Source organism: Podarcis gaigeae (assembly GCF_964106915.1).
Source record: "Podarcis gaigeae genome assembly, chromosome: 9".
In the NCBI taxonomy this organism is placed as follows: Eukaryota; Metazoa; Chordata; class Lepidosauria; order Squamata; family Lacertidae; genus Podarcis; species Podarcis gaigeae.
In genome coordinates, this window is record NC_139685.1 from 43,721,728 (window position 1) to 43,739,037 (window position 17,310).

The window sequence follows — 17,310 nt, forward strand, 5'->3', positions numbered from 1 at the left end:
CTTTCAACTGATTCATATTACTGATGTGATGTCTTTTTCTGAGGGAAACAGTAGTACTAGTAGTAGTAATAATAATAGTAGTAATTTCTCATTTCTTACTCCTTCTATTCCACAGTCCTGCTCCAAGGCCCAATGACCTCTCTCTGCTTCCAGATTGATCCACAAGCCAGCTGTGTCAAGATACAACAAAATGTTCATGTGACCAAGCCAGGTAGGCATTTTAGTGGCATTACCTTAACAAAGAGACTGGTTTGACAAGTATAGTGGTCCCTTCCCAATTTTACAGATACCAAACTACAAACCTGGAGACCCACAGGCATAATCCAAAGTAAACCTCCCAGTCCTATAACAATACTGTACTTTTGCTCCAGCACCTTCTTAGGACTGCCCGCCCTTTTTTTGGTTTGTCTGACAGTTTGAAAAGTCTGTAGAAGCACAGGAGGCAAAAGTTGTAATTTGGGCATGAAGACATTGGGAAACGGGAAACACTTGCACTTCATGTGTCTCCTACTCTTTTCAGTAACTTATATTCCATGATGTTTTGGGAAACCAGTGTTTCGTAACGGTATTTTAAGAAACCTGGCTTGCAAGTGGGTTTAACTGTAAAACACCCATTCTGTGCCCTCACGAAGCCCTAGCTGCAAAAGAGCAATAGAAGGAACTTTTGTTTTATCTCTAATTCTCTCAGAAGCTTCCTGGGAGCAGGGGTTGTTTGACAACACTCCTGAACCAAACAATAATTTCACCTCACCACAAATTAAAGCTGTTCAACTTCATAACAACATTTATAAAAACAACTGTTAACCTTTTTATCTTCATCTGCCAGAGGAAAATTGGAAGGTGACGAGGCGAGACTCCACGTTCCCCTACAGACCTCCAGGCAGGTAAGATTTCCTAAAGTGAAGTAGTCTCGGAGTTCAACTGAAAAAGCAACAATAACAACTGTTCATTCTCCACTTATCCTGCCAGTGGGTACCACAGAAAATCCCATTGAAATGGATAGAGCAGTAGGTGGCTAGAACCTATTCAAAGACAAAAAATGAACAGCACCTGCCATTTAGAAATGGTACGAGGTGAAACAGCTAATGAAATCAGAAAATTAGGACTGAATTACAATATGGCTCTATGCAGCCAGTGGAGGCTGGTCCATTGGAGTGAAGGAAGCACAGTTCCACTAACCTCAATCTGCCTTTATACAGCCCCCACCTGACTCCTCCTTACCTACAACTAGTAGGAACTTTCCTCCTTCTTAGTCTTTGTGTTGCCTTTTTTCAAATAACTCATCAGGGAACAGGTTGTGGACCACATTAGACTTTGTTGGCTGTGCCTGACTTTGTCTGCTTTTGGCCTACCAGCCCCAGTGGGTACCAGGCACTACTGTCTCCAAGAGTTATGTCCATTTGGCAGGATAGGATGGCTACTTTCTCCGACTGCATCTGTGGGACAGAGATATTTCAGCATAATGAATTTAAGCCAGCATAGCGAAAGTATTGCACTATTTGCAATAGGCTGGGCTGGATGAAGCCTTGTGATGGCAGAATATGGCAAGGATGGGATATGGGCAGAACTGGAAGTATGGCAAGGGAGGAGCACAACAGTGGAAATCCTACATTCTTTCAGAAGTTCTATGCTCCCCTCCTTGCTGCAATAGCATAATGCAGAGGTGGGGGTCTATTTCAGCATTCCTTCATGGGCAACCTTCTGAGGACCTGACACCAGTGGTGAATGTGACAAAAGTGGGTGTGTTGAGACACATACCACTCTCCATCCTCAATCCAGACAAGCAAGAGATATTATTCCCATTCAAGGACACATTCCAGCCAAGTGCAATTACTAAAAGGGGCACAGTGCAGCAGGCCGGTGAAGGATGTTGGGTGTGGACTGGGCCAGAAGAGAAGCTTGGAGGGTCACATTTGATGGCTCCAGATCCATAGGAAAAGATTTTGATACTAGCCAATATGGCAATTGATAGTGATGTTCAGAGGAAACCTTATGAAAGCCTTTGGCAATTGGTATATGTGCCCCTTTATTTATCGTGACCGAAATGCATCAACCATTTCCTTTAGCTCAGCATTCATCAGGACAACACAGTCAACCTGATGCCCAGGAAACAGCTATTTATTATTAGACTGAAAACGCTTGCTACAGTGTGGGATTTTCTTATCCTTTGCTGAGCTGGCTGCAATAGCAACGCCAAGAACATCTGAACTGTACATAGGGATGCAAGCTTTGAAATCATTGTGGAGTAGTTTTTTACGGAGCCATAGTTGTTCTTTTTTTAACTATGGCAACCTGTTTATTGAGCATTCATCCTTACTGGTTTTCACATAGTTTGTATGGAGCTTATACTCAGTTTGTGTGGAGGTTATAGCCTGCTGTTTATTGAGCATTCATTCTCATTTGTTTGTGCAAAGGTTCTATTAGATCACATCAAGTCATTATTATTCCAAACTTTCCAGCAAAAGGGAGAGCAGCACAAGAGTGCCTAATCCACTTTAATTGTGCTATTTGTCAATATATGATTGGGGGTGGGGTGGAACATGGGCAATTCTGTTTGCATTCTTGTCTATTGGTCCTGAGACAAGTGTCAATCAAAATATGCATATTCCAGACCAGCAGAACTGAACTACTCCTATAGTAGTATTCATTCTGCATCTCTGCATATGTTATTTTTTAAAATCAGAAAACCTGTCAAAAACTTTTCATATGTAATGGATGGGGTTGAATGGGGTTGAAAAGCATAAGGGAGTACAGTGGTACCTCAGGTTACATACGCTTCAGGTTACATACGCTTCAGGTTACAGACTCCGTTAACCCAGAAATAGTGCTTCAGGATGAGAATAGAAATCGTGCGGCGGCAGAGCAGCGGCAGCAGGAGGCCCCATTAGCTAAAGTGGTGCTTCAGGTTAAGAACAGTTTCAGGTTAAGTACGGACTTCCAGAACGAATTAAGTACTTAACCTGAGGTACCACTGTAGATAGGCCCTAATTAGCTGGAGGCTTGCTTTCTTTCTTTCTTTCTTTCTTTCTTTCTTTCTTTCTTTCTTTCTTTCTTTCTTTCTCTTTTTCTTTCTGTGCCCTTCGCCCCTTAAACATGTAAACAAATCACAGATGGTAGAGTGCTGAAAAGCTGTCATTCTGGTTAACTAACTGTGTCAATTGACTCAAAGAAAACAGCATGGTATTAATAGAACAAATACCTCAAAGAAGGCAAGAAGCTCAAGTTTACCAAATGACCTGTGTATTACCTGGGCATATATATTAACAGATGAGACCTAGAGGCCTAGTTCAAATCTTGGTGAATCAGGAAGGAAATTTTGCTGATATTATTTGTTAGATGCCTCATAAGCAAGTCCTCTAGGTGCTGAACCATTTACACAGCCATGCTAAGTACTTGATGGCTGCAGTAACTAGTCATGATCTGCTTATGTGAATAGACCATCATAGATACAATAGCACAGACAGATCGTTCATATCACATCTAAGCCTGGCAATATAAGACATTCTGGTCATGGGTTAGCCCTTGGCATCCTTGGGCAGCTGCAGGAGCCAAATGGTGTAGCAGAGGCCAATGGTGCTAACACCTTCCCTTGGTCTGTGAGTCATCGTTTTAAATTGCCCACAATATTCTTTGGAGCAATGCTACATACAATGCAGAAATTTTTAAATGGTATCTTGCTGCAACCACCTGGTAAACCTGTGGCAGGAGCCCAATGTCATAGGAGAAGCATTCAACTTAAGTCAAGGACTGGCCCTGATTACATTCTGCCTGGGGAAAGTAGTCAAGTTGTGAGTTCTGAAAAGCTTGGAGGTTTTCTAGAAGAGAAAGAGGGAATGCTGCCTCATTGTTTATCTCTTTGTTAATCAACTGACTTCTTCATTTGAGTCATTTGCACTTAAAGGTGCCAATCATGTGTACAATAGCCAAGGGTAGATAAATCATATGGCATGTGTATGAATGCATGTGCAATCTATCCCAATTTCTAACTAGAGGGAGTGCAATTACTACATTTGTTTCCTTAGCAATGGCATCACCATGGAGAAAACAAAGGACTCTGCATGTTCCCACATGCCGTAAGAATCATTTGGGCACAGTAGGAACACCTCTTCCTGGATCTGAAGCACAATAAGCACATGCACATTCACAATGCCATTTATATGGCAACAGAATGTTGTGCAGTCTTTCAGAAGACATTAATAGATCTTTAGATATTACTCATTAAAGGTAAAGGTAAAGGCACCCCTGCCCGTATGGGCCAGTCTTGACAGACTCTGGGGTTGTGCGCCCATCTCACTTAAGAGGCCAGGGGCCAGCGCTGTCCGGAGACACTTCCGGGTCAAGTGGCCAGCGTGACATCGCTGCTCTGGCGAGCCAGAGCCGCACACGGAAACGCTGTTTACCTTCCCGCTAGTAAGCGGTCCCTATTTATCTACTTGCACCTTGACGTGCTTTCGATTACATTACAATATTCAACATTTACACAAGAAGAGCCTGCAGGATCAGGCCGATGGCCCACTGTTCTCACAGTGTCCAACCAGATACTTGTGGGAAACCACAAAAACAGGATTCAAGCACAAGAGCACTTGCCCCTCCTGTGGTGTCTAGCAACTGTTATTCAGAGGCATTACTGTCTTCAACTGTGAAGACAGACAATAGCCATTACGGCTATTATCTTTGATAGCTCTCTCCTCCTTGAATTTGTCTAATTGTCTTTTACGGGAGGGGGGGTTTCCAGCTGGAACTTGCCAGAATTCAGTTCTGGCACCTTTCAGGTGGACGCCATTGCCATTCTAAGAGAATGAGAGAGGCATTCATGGTGAGTTCTAGCACCTCTTTTTCTAGAAAAATACAGTCATACCTCGGGTTGCGAACGTGTTCCATGCAGGAGGCATGTTCGCAACCCGCAGCGTTTGCAACCCGCAGCGTCCTGTCTGCACACATGCGTGACATGATTCGGCACTTCTGTGCATGCCGTGACATCATTTTTGCATTCCGTTACTTCTGGGTTCGGTGCGGCCTCCAACCCGAAAACATGCAATCCGCAGCGTTCGCAACCCAAGGTATGACTGTAGCACTGTTCTTTTAAAGCCCTCTAGGTTGGTGACGGTCACCGTGTCCTGTCACAGCAAGTTCCATAGTTCCAGTTACAGATAGGTAGCCGTGTTGGTCTGCCATAGTCAAAACAAAAAAAAATTCCTTCCAGTAGCACCTTAAAGACCAACTAAGTCAGTTCTTGGTATGAGCTTTCGTGTATCTGAAGAAGTGTGCATGCACACGAAAGCTCATACCAAGAACTGACTTAGTTGGTCTTTAAGGTGCTACTGGAAGGAATTTTTTTTTAGCAAGTTCCATAGTTTAACTAAGCACTGTGTGGAGAGGTATTTTCTTTTATCTGCCCTGAAACTTTAAACATTGAGCTTCATACACAGAAGAGTTTTCAGAGATACACAATGTTACATTGGTCCTCTGAGAATTTTGCTGTTATTTGTGACATAGCCAGAAGTATATAATCACTATCAATCTGCCCCATTATTTCAAAGGTTAGATTCCCACACAACCTATTTTGCCTTTAGCTCTGAGTTATTGAGTACTGCATTCCTAATGTTCTGTCACACTCCAGTAGCACCAAATATGAGTGTTCTGTCACAGTAGACTCAGTGCTGTTTACCTCACGAGGCACATTATTATCAAATTAACTCACAGAGCTCTGCTTCTCAACCTGTTTGAGTGCTGAGTAGAGAAGGGTAAGAAATTTATTTGGTTCCCTTTTGTGCAGGAGTCTAGTATACCCAATCCAAAGTTTCTGTTTTGCAGACTGGAACATAACTCCATGCCAGAATGCCCTTTCCCAGAATTTGCAATATACTGTCGGTGCACAAAAGTCCCCCCCCCCCAAAAAAACCACACACTTTAAAGTTGAAATGCAGATTTTGCTGACGAATACATTGAAAAGTTTGCATTTTAAATAGATGGGGTGGATTTGTTGTTGTTTAGTCGTTTAGTCATGTCCGACTCTTCGTGACCCCATGGACAGATCTATCCATTTCGGTTCTCCCAGTTTCTTATTTCTTCAATTTTTAAATTCACTTCTCTAATTTTTAGTAACATCTTTCATTATTTGCTATTTACTATATTCTTTTTTTTAATTGTGTGTTAAGGGGGGGAAAGACCCACAAAACTATGTCCTCTAGAAAAGGGCAGAACAGCAGGAAAATTGATGGTTTCATTGTAACCAGAGACAGATAAATCCCCAGCCTCCAGGTGAATATGTTGGTTAAATGTTTAGATTAACTCATTTGATTGAAACAATTGGTGCTGAAGGAAGCAGCCGCACCCTCTTCTGATGAACTGCTATCTCCACCACAACTTCCCTCAGGTAACACCTGCTTTCTTTGTTGCTAGTTAAGCCCATGTCAAAACCAAGCTCCCTTTACTTAACCTAGCTTTGTTTTTGTTTTTTTAAAAAGCTTTTTGATCCTTAAAAGACCTGGCATAGCTGTAAGCAATAGCAATTACCAATAATAAGGGCTACATTTAGAGTCCTTTCCTCAGAGGCACTGATCCTTGTAATCCAATGCACACCAAATGAGGAGAAATTGCAAGTTCTGGAATATAAAAAGAGTCCCACTGGATCAGAGCAGAGGTCCATCTGGTCCAGCATCCTGTTTCCAACACGGGGCAGCCAGATGGGTCTAGAAAGCCCACAAACAGAAAATATAGACAACAGTCCTCCTTCCCCCATTGGTTGTTTGAATCTACAGCAACTGTGTTTCCTCCAAATGTTGCGGTCTCGTCTAATCCCATGGAATAGCCACAGAAAGCTCTGTCTTCCATAAAGGTGTCTGATTCCCTTCTAAAGCCAACCAAGACCAGCATTATATCTTCTGGCAGCAAGATCCATAAATTAATGTGATTTATGATGGTGTGCTTTTCCCCCTGTTCTTCTTCTTCCTAAATCTGCTCCCATCAATTTAACCAGGCTACCTTAAATTCCAGGATTATGAGAGGTTAAACCAAATGATTAAAATACTACATGGGAAAACCATTAAGCCTGTCAAACTTGGGTTTTCCTATGTAGTGTTTGGATGTTTCATTAAACCCATCATTGGAAATATCAGAGTACTAAAGCATCTCATTTCACTGGAAATTCTGGAGGCAGTGTGATTTAGCTTTAAATGGGGTTAGATTTTATTATGAAACTGCGTATTAACAGCTGACAATATTGAAACAAAATCTCAGAATGAAAATATTATAATTTCCAATGGCAATGTGCAGTGCAGTATATCTGGAAGTCACAACAAGACTAGCATAGCTAAGTCAGCTTTAAATGTCCAAAAATGCAAAGTCTTGTGAATTGATCTGCTCTCTTTTTCTGCTGCTATAACTCTTTTATTCTTCCACCCAGATCTCTGTAAAACAATGTACTATCATGTCATTAAGCAAGCACTAAGGAAATCGTTTTGCCAAATGTACTTTCCCGGAAGGATTTTTTTCTTAGCATTAATACATTTTCTCGTTCTCTCTTGTTTTATGGGTTTGCTAGTCGTGTCAGGAAAAGATGCTTAATGTCAAGATATTCAGCTCAGCTCTTTGAAGGCTTTTCTAACCTGATGCTATCTAGCTCAAGGATGAGCAAACTTCAAACTTGTGGGGTCAACTTTTTTTTCATTAGATCCCTAAGATTCACCAACTGGAGACAAGTGATTGCATAATTTCCAGACAGCCAGCTAACTAACTGTGTTAGTTTGTTGCAGCAAAATCAATCGGTACATTTGCAAATAAATGCCTATGTTGGAAAAGAAGCCTTCATTGACCTCTTTCCCAAGCGCTGTGTCCCTGGAATTTCTCACCTCTCATAGAAGTGGGGTGAGCATAACAGTATTTTCTGTTCCACCAAAGAGAACAATTTGTAAAACTTTTTTTTCCTATTTAGGAAAATATTTTACTGAACAAGGCAGCAAATCATTTTACTGGCATATCAAGCCTGTTAGATGGTTGTAAATGGAGTTATTGGTGAAAGGGAATGGCAGAAGAAAGATAGCTGCAATCTTCAAGTCTCTGTCAAATGGTAGTAGAATCTGCCTGGAATGAAGCATCACAACTTATCTGACATTCTGTTCTGTCTCCTCTTTTTATTTGCTTTTGGTTCCCTGATAATGAATCTGACTGACGTTGCTTTCATTTTCTGTTCCAAGGGTTATACAAAATATTTCTTCCTTCCTTTTAATGATAAGTCTTATCATCTTTACTGGAAAACTATGGAATGAATTAATCCATTTTGCATTACTTTCTATGAGAAAGTGCGCCTTGGTTTTGGAATGCTTTGGTTTTGGAACAGACTTCCGGAAAGGATTAAGTTTCAGAACCAAGGTACCACTGTATTGACCTATCCTTCCCTAACCTGAGCTGGCTAGAGCTCGTGGGAACTGTAATTTAAAACAAATGGAGGGCACCAGGTTGTGGAGGCTGGATTGTTGTTGTTGTTTAGTCATTTAGTCGTGTCCGACTCTTTGTGACCCCATGGACCAGAGCACGCCAGGCACTCTAGTCTTCCACCGCCTCCGGCAGTTTCGTCAAACTCATGTTTGTAGCTTTGAGAACACTGTCCAACCATCTTGTCCTCTGTCGTCCCCTTCTCCTTGTGCCCTCCATCTTTCCCAGCATCAGGATCTTTTCCAGGGAGTCTTCTCTTCTCATGAGGTGGCCAAAGTATTGGAGCCTCAGTTTCAGGTTCTGTCCTTCCAGTGAGCACTCAGGGCTGATTTCCTTAAGAATGGATAGGTTTGAACTTCCTGCAGTCCATGGGACTCTCAAGAGTCTCCTCCAGCACCATAATTCAAAAGCATCAATTCTTCGGCAACCAGCCTTCTTTATGGTCCAGCTCTCACTTCCGTACAACACTATGGGGAAAACCATAGCTTTAACTATATGGACCTTTATTGGCAAGGTGATGTCTCTGCTTTTTAATATGCTGTCTAGGTTTGTCATTGCTTTTCTCCCAAGAAGCAGGCGTCTTTTAATTTTGTGACTGCTGTCACCATCTGCCAGTGATCATGAAGCCCAAGAAAGTAAAATCTCTCACTACCTCCATTTCTTCCCTTTCTATTTGCCAGGAGGTGAGGGGACATATACTGTTTAAAAGGATGTTATTGGATCGTCACACTAATCCTGTTTACTTTTCAGCACCAACTAACAACATACTTTGTCACTCAGCCTTTTGCAGGCATTTGATGAATGAAGTCCAGTTGCTAATGAAACTGCATTAAGTCAGTTTTTCAGTTATGTATAGAGTTTTTAATTGTGGTATTTATTTCTGGTTCGTGTTATTTGAGTTTGATTAGTTTGTCTCATGTTTTTATAATGTAATACACCCTGGGATCAATAATCGATAAAGGGTGAAGTAGAAATTAAATGAATTAAAATACAGGCTTCACATGATTTTCTAGATGGAAAATGTAAGATTTGAAGTAGCCATTCATAATGGACTTCAAAGGCTGAACTTTAATTTCACTTCACATGCTAACAGAAAATGCTGAACTCACACTGGAATTGCTTCACATAGAAGCAAACCAAGTCAATATTATGACTGGGTATAGTAGACATAATAATAAATGATCATGTTCATTTGAGTCTTAGGGGAGGAAACATTTTATCTATGAAGCTCCCAGTAGCAGACAAAAATATATGTTACAAGTGTCAGGTAGAGATGTTATAAAAGTGCCTTGTAACAAATACCCATAATATCCTAAAGGGATATTCCTAGTGAGCAGGCAGTAACTTGTCCTAGGAGGCAACAGCAGGCATGGAGGAATTTCAGCAATGCTTCCAATTGCTACATCTTGCTGTCTGAAAATATAAAGGCACCTTAGAGATGCAGCCATAAATTTACTTGGCTTGTAAATGTCATTAACTGTGTTCCATATGGAATTAATGATGGATGAACTGCCCTCATGTCAATTCAGAAACGGCTTGGATATTATGTGCTTTCTTGGCAAATGTTTGGGAAGAACTCATCTGCTTCTGAGAGTTCTTTCCTGCCTTGTAATATTGCCATATGCTCTCCAATACAGTCACGAGGTCAGTGCTCTGTGGCTGATGCTCAGGAGGCAATATAATATATATATTGCCCTTTGAAAATTGTTCCAAATGCCGCCATCGGCAGACAGCCACTTGGAAATCCAACCCCCTCAAAAACAAATACACTAAGAAATAAGAGAGGGTATCATTTCTTCCAGAAGTGAAGTCATGCTCTGAGTTCCAACCCTTAAATTCTCAGAACATTCATTCACAAAATGTGGGTATCAGCAGGCTCCAATGATCTCGGAGGTTTGTGGAAAGAAATTTAAAAACCCAAAACTATCCAGTGGAGTCTGAGCATGCTCAGGGGGCACAGAATGCTGACCAATGAGAGAAATGAAAGAAAACAGAATAACTGGGAAGATGGAGGAATGGAGGTGAGAACCTTCAAACGGGGCATGGCTCCCTGGCTGGAACCGTAAAGAGGACTGGTTACAGGTCCTATTTTTTCATCCAGTTGGCTGGTTGGTTAATCTTGTCCCACAGTCATAGCAATCAACAAGTTCAGTGAGATGAAAGAGTTTAACGTTCATTTTGCACATGAATCAAGGCAGTTGGGTTAGGGCACCTGATGGATTGAACATTAACTGTTTATACTCAGAAACTCGTTTTACATTCTGAGCCAGAGAAGAACTTATTGAGGACATGTTGGTTGGTTCATAATATCTTGAAGCATTGTGATTTGGACAATTCACATTCCAAAGTTTGATAGAATCACTACATGGAAACCTTTAAGCTGGATTCATCTCTGGTGTGACTGAGAGGCTTAAAAGATAATATACTCATTGTTAAACTAAAACAGTCTGTCTTCGTGGAAGTAGAAACATATCATTGCTTCAGTCTTATTTTTATTCTGTCAGAGTACAATTCCCAAGTCAATGCTTGTCATGTTTCAAGGTTAAACACCATTCATTTGAAAAATAACATCAACTACAGGACTAACATACTGCATGTGGCCGTTCTAAAGAAAATAAATATAATTCAGATCTGAAATTCATTGGCATAACCAGTCATAGACCTTACTTCTAAGTGTCTTTATATTTTGCAAGTGAGGAAACCATATGAACAAGCTGATGTTGATTTATAGCTAATGTGATGTTTGCTGTCATGTCTAATAAAAGAGGCCATAGAGCTAGCTGAATATCAATGTTGAAGATGTACGTTTTTGGTGTACAAAGCATAGAATTCTGGCACTCTAGAATTGCCCCTCTGTTAATATCACAAATTAATAGAGCAGCAATTCCAGATTGACAGAGTATTCTAGTTATATAGCCCCTTTGAATTAATGAACAAATTAATGCGTTAATGAGAACAATCAGAATATTAACTTATGTTTATGGTCAAATAAATATTTCTTCAAATTATTGAATGGGTTATGTACCATAATTACCTATGTTCACAAAAAGCATTTGTCTACTTTAAGGAACACTTCTCTAAGTTTCTGAACAAAGCTAAGAATTGAAAACATAATGGAATGGGCTAGTGTGTATTTAAAGAATATTATGATGGTGGCTTTTGGAAAGGTGTTTCAAGGTCTGTCTGATCTGCAAACAAATTTAAGAGTTGTGACAGAAGCCAGCTTAGTAGCTATAGAGATGGTATTTTGGCCATCTCAAATCCTGCCTGTTTAGACTATGTCTATGTCATTCATCTGTGGATAGCTCAGTCGGTAGAGCATGAGCGTGGATTTGAGTTCACTGTTGGGCAAAAAATTCCTGTATTGCAGGGTACTGGACTAGATGAATTTCGTAGCCCCTTCCAAATCTACAGCTCTATGATTCTGTGACCATTGAATCCAGTAGCAATCTAGACACATAGCTGGACCCTGCAGAGGTATCAGCTATGGAGCTGGATCAAGCACAAGGCTCTGAGCCAGCTGATGGAGATCAGGAGGAGCCACAAGTTCCCCATCTTTATAAAATGCCTAATGCTGTCTAATTGAAAGCAAGCCAATGAAAGCTAGTGTTAAGCACTCATTTCCCCCATAAACATTGGATATTCCAGTCAAAGTAATTTTCTGAACTGTGAGGAGGTTCAAGCAAAGGTTCAAGCAAAGTGCTACAGGTAAGAAAGACGGGATACCTGAAGGGGCCTTGTGGCTCATTGTCCTATGGTGCTGCAGTGATCAACTTTCAACATGGTTCACTCTTGCCTTTCTGGTTTCTTTTTACAATACACCAACCAAAAGCTTGGGGGGGGGGGGACAAGTACGAGGAGAAAAACCCATAGGTGATGCTTTTTCATCCCCCTGGGCCAAAGTCATTCCTAACTGGTGGTCAGGAATAGCATAAACTATACTTCAGGAATGTAACACAGTTTTGTGAGAGCCCCTATTTTTATAGTTTAGAAATCTGAACCAGTACGTTTGACATGAGATCTTGACAGATCATCTGAACCTTCTTCCAGAATTAGGTTTACACTATTTTTATTTTTATTTCTTGCTTCCTGCTAGTACTTGTGCCTTAGAATAAATGCATGTAGGAGATCATGGCCAAAAAAAGAGGTGGGGGAAGAAAGAAGCCCTATGACCAGATGTTTTAAAGTGAACCCTGAACCATTTTTCACACACACACACACACACACACACACACACCCCACTGGCCAGAAGTAGGGCCTGTTATTTATCTAAGCATGTCAATGTGCTGACAGAGTACCAAAAAGAAAGATGGTTAGCAGAGCTCCACAAATATACTTTGTGTGTCATTTCCCTGAAGGCAGAAAGGTGAATGGGTCAATCACTAGTGAGGCATTTGCTTTAGGGCTGCAACATTTAGTCAATTAATCAGATTACACTTGATTGATTAAAAAAGTGCCCCCAATTAAGCAGGCAGCAGATTTTACTTTTTTAAAAGACAGCTTGGTTATTATTTATAGTTCAAGTAAACCACATGTAAACCACAGCTATCTTAGAAAAGGCATTTCTATTCTGAGTCTGTCCCTCAGGTTCTTTGTTCCTCAACCCAACTATTGTATTTGAAGATATTGGTACAAAAGTTGGGTGCCTGCCCCTCTCTCTGCTGGACAGTGGCAAGATCCCCTGGGCTCCCAGGCACCCACACAGGAATGGAAGACAAGGCAGAGACTGTTGTGCTTTAAGGAAGATGGTTTATTCACCTATTTACACCTTCGTTCTGCATGGAGGAGTCCAGATCTTGTGGCATGGTCACTTCAAGAGGCAGCAGCCTGCAGCCTGCTTCCTCCAAAGATGAATCTCAGCCCCTTTTCTCTCTCTCCTCCTTCCCAGAAACCCCCTGCCCTCCCCCAGAGCAGTTACACTGGCAACCTCCCAAATCCCCAGTCTCTGTTCACACCTGGGGCAAAGAGGAAGGAGTTCCCTTCATAGGAGCCAACTGCTAGGGGCTAAGTGGTCTTCACACACACCCCAATAAAATATTTGAGGGACCAGCCCCCCCTCCAAATTGTGAGCATTGCCATTCAAATAGTGTTTGTTTGCCACATCATGTGATCAATTATGTGGGGTGGGGCGTATCTGCCCCCTCGGTATTTTATTTAAGTGGGAATCCCTAGTTCCCTCGTATTGTTAATGTTCCCCAATTGCTCTCTATTATTTATTGATGACTTGCGCAGCCACAGGAATTCCTTTGCAGCTTGCATCTTCCTTTCATATCACAAATAACCAAAATCCTAGCATTTATTAATTTCTAGTGTTTACTCTAAATCTATAACAATATTTATTACATTTAGTTCATGTATATTTCAACCTTCTTCCAAGAAGCTTAAATTAGGTCTACATCCTTCTTCCCTCCTTCCACGGTTGTATCCTCACAGTGACCTAGGTATTCAAAAAATTCATGTAGGGACTCAAACTGGGTAGGGAATGTGTGCACCTACGTTAATGCCACATCCAACATCCCCATGGCTTCCCACCATCTGAGGGAAAGGCTCTGAATCATGCCAGGTATGAGACCCCAGAAAGCAGCCTCCACCATTTTCTCCCTAGAAGTGGGAGGAGGTCAACAGCAGTGGCGTAGCGTGGGGGGTGCAGGGGGGGCCGGCTGCACTGGGCGCAACATCGGGGGTTAGGGTTAGGGGGCGCAAATCCATGGGTTAGGGGGTGCAAATTACTTGCCTTGCCCCGGGTACTGACAACCCATGCTACGCCACTGGTCAGAAGTGCCTCTTATTCACTGAGAGGCTGCTGTGGAGGCCCCATAGGGAGTTCTGAGGAGGAGGCAGATCTGCTGCCCCTGTGGATCCTGCCACAGAAGGCAGTTGTCTCAGTTTGCCTCCATGGACATAGCCAAGAGGGGCAGGGGGGCAGCTTCCCTCCCAATCATTTAAAACAATTGAAATACTTAACCAATTGACCAATCATGTCAGTTCTGCCCAACCCCAACAAAAATCCTGGCTACGCCCTAAGCAGGGGGACTCAGTAAGAGTCCTTTTGCAATGTTCTGAATACCAAAAGATTGCAGGTTTAAACAAATCAGAATGTGCCACTATTAGGGGTGGGAGAGCAATTTGTTCACATATAAAGGCTAACCCGCCTAATTTTTACTTTCCAAAGTAACAAGTGGGCTGAAATACAGACATCCGTCAAAATTCACACATCTCCAACTTTTGGAATGCAGTTCACCAGTCAAATAATGTGCACAAAAATGCATATATTGGTGAAAAAGATATTTTAAAAACTTTCACTTCCTTTATCCACATCATCAATCAAACTGTTATGCCGGGAATTTTATTAAACTGCAGTAAAATTATTTAAAGTGTCAGAAATTTGTAAATGGTTACAGATCTACTTGTTCTATACTTCCACCTGCTGGTCAATGGAGATGGACAAAAAGAGGCAAAATAAACATGGCATTGGCAGTATAGGCCATTCTTAATCTTCACGCTGCCTGCTGTCAATATTATTCAATGGAAATCACACATGGAAAGAGATATGTTATGCCTCTTGAGGCCCTGTTCCATAAATAGCACAACAGCAACAAGGAAAAAAACCCCTCAGTATTTATATGTTGAGAGATAAAGGCAGGGCATTTGATCTCGCTTGTCCCTTTGATGCATATTTCCTTTTGTTGTATGAATCTCAGTGGTGCTTGTCTGTCACTTGACTATTAGAACAAGGCCCTAATTCATCCTTTGCAAAGATCAGACACTTTCCATACCCCACCTAATTTGCCTACTGCACAAAAATGTGTGTAGATAAGCATAAAGAAAAATAAGCACAGGGAATAGGATTTTAGTGACTTCATTCACAGCTTCTCTTATGGGATGGGGATCACTGACATATTTATGCAGAGCAATAGATCTGCTCCTTTGCAATCCAAACCTAAGCAGGCTTAGGTGGACTTAAGCACTGATATCAATGGGATTTACTTCCATGTAAGTATGTGTAGGCTTGCAGCTTGAGAGTGTAATTTTAAGCACACTTGGCAATTTTGAATCCCAGAGCTAGAAAGGACTGTTGATGAGTATCACTCAATCACAAATATTTCTCTCTCTCTCTCTTTTTTTTTACAGTGTGACTCAATGCCCAAATGCAACCGTGTGCATCAAAAAGCTGGAAGCAAAAGGAACATAAACTGAAAAGTGGCCATACATCAATTCTGAAGTTAGGAATATAGAAAACTACTTTATACCAGGTCAGTCTAGTTGTCCATTTGGCTTAGTGCCATCTAGTCTCAACTGGCAGCAGCTCTCTAGGGTCACAGGGAGAGATGAAAATAATTGTGAATTTGTTAATGTTTGATTTTTGTCCTACTTTGAATTAAGATATTTTTAAGTGGCTTAGAAATTTTCTGTACAAATAGATCAAAAGATAGCATACAAGGTTTTCAGCATATCAAATGAATGGTGAATTGTTTTTTAAAAAACATCCAAAAAGCATCCAAAATATATATATGAATATTCATCAGGAATCAGCAAAGGCTAGTAAAATTATCCTACAGAAAAATATAATAATAATTCTAATACGAATATTCACTGAAATACATGTGGATGTTCTACTATACAATATGGTCTACAAAGGATCGTAATCTCTTCTTCTGATTTGTTGAATAGCCACTACTTTATTCCACTTCCAAACAGAGCTTCCAAAATCCAAACCATGTTTCTGATCTTTCAACTTTCTGCCATGAGGCAAATTCAAGTAAAGCTATGTGACCTCATAAAACTCTTAGAACACAGCCTGGAGCTCAGACTAACCAAGTAAAAAATTTTTTTCCCCACTGCCATTGATGGATTGTGCTTAACCAATTAAGCAAAATGCAGAGTGTACCTACTTGATTGTACATAAGACTAAGGGGTGCGACTGATGATATGCTGAATGTGTAGCATGAAGCTGCTTCTCCCTTTTTTACTTTTTCCTAATTACAGGTGTGGGGCAGGAACCTTCCTGGGAATGCAGCATGCTGTGAAGGGATGCTTAATTCTTTTCTCTCCAGCACAATCAAATCTAAAATCCATTCCACATGATTAGAAATGTGGCAATGGGAAGTTTTGTTCTAAGCACTCTAGCCTTGGGGATGACAATTTTAGTTCCAGTCACACTGGGGAGGGAAGAGATAAACCTCTCCTTGCCATGCTGCAGTCCTGGTAAAGACTGGGAGGGAAGACATACCGTATTTCTTACTCTATAAGATGCACCAGACCACAAGACACACCTAGTTTTTGGAGGAGGAAAACAAGAAAAAAATATATTCTGAAGCCAGAAGCCAGAACAGCAAGAGGGATCAGTGCACAGTGCAAATAGCAAAAGACATAAGTCTCACCTCACCATGTTGCATTCCTGGTAAGGATCATCCCGCCTCCCACCCATTTTGGCACCTGCAATTGATAAAACTAAAGTGTGAGAGAGATGCTACATGCAACACATTAAGCATAATATGTAGGTTTTTCCCTTATCAGGACATGCTTCTGGTTAGGATCAGAGTGTAAATGGAATTTAAGTAAAGCCAAGCATATACATGCATATTTAAAAGAGGGATTTTCCCAACCGCTTTGTTGATGTGTAAGAGTTATAGAAAGTGAACTGCAGAGGTGTCGGTTTCAAAAGTTTTCCTTCTTTCAGCAACTGGCACTACTATGAAAGTTTGCTTCTTCTGAGTGGGTTAGATTAGACAATTGCATAGTATAATGCACAGGCACAGCTCTCTGGTAGAATCTCATTCTGTTTTAGTTTTGAGCAAAAGCTAAGATTTCTTGACAAAACAAGAACCTCACCTCATCACCTCACAAAGCATCATTTGAAAGCCTGGGGTACTTTGC

General features: G+C 41.1%; 1 protein-coding gene across 1 annotated transcript in view; it reads left to right on the forward strand.

Moving 5' to 3' along the window:
- LOC310852506 (uncharacterized protein) overlaps positions 1-15,678 on the forward strand; it is a 131,729-nt gene extending 116,051 nt beyond the window's left edge. Inside the window, exons 4-6 of the mRNA XM_083756126.1 lie at positions 116-211; positions 827-884; positions 15,565-15,678. Coding sequence (XP_083612252.1) covers positions 116-211; positions 827-884; positions 15,565-15,625 — 215 coding nt within the window. The 3' untranslated portion in view covers positions 15,626-15,678. The remainder of the gene's footprint in view (positions 1-115; positions 212-826; positions 885-15,564) is intronic.
- The last annotated feature ends 1,632 nt before the right edge of the window (positions 15,679-17,310 follow it).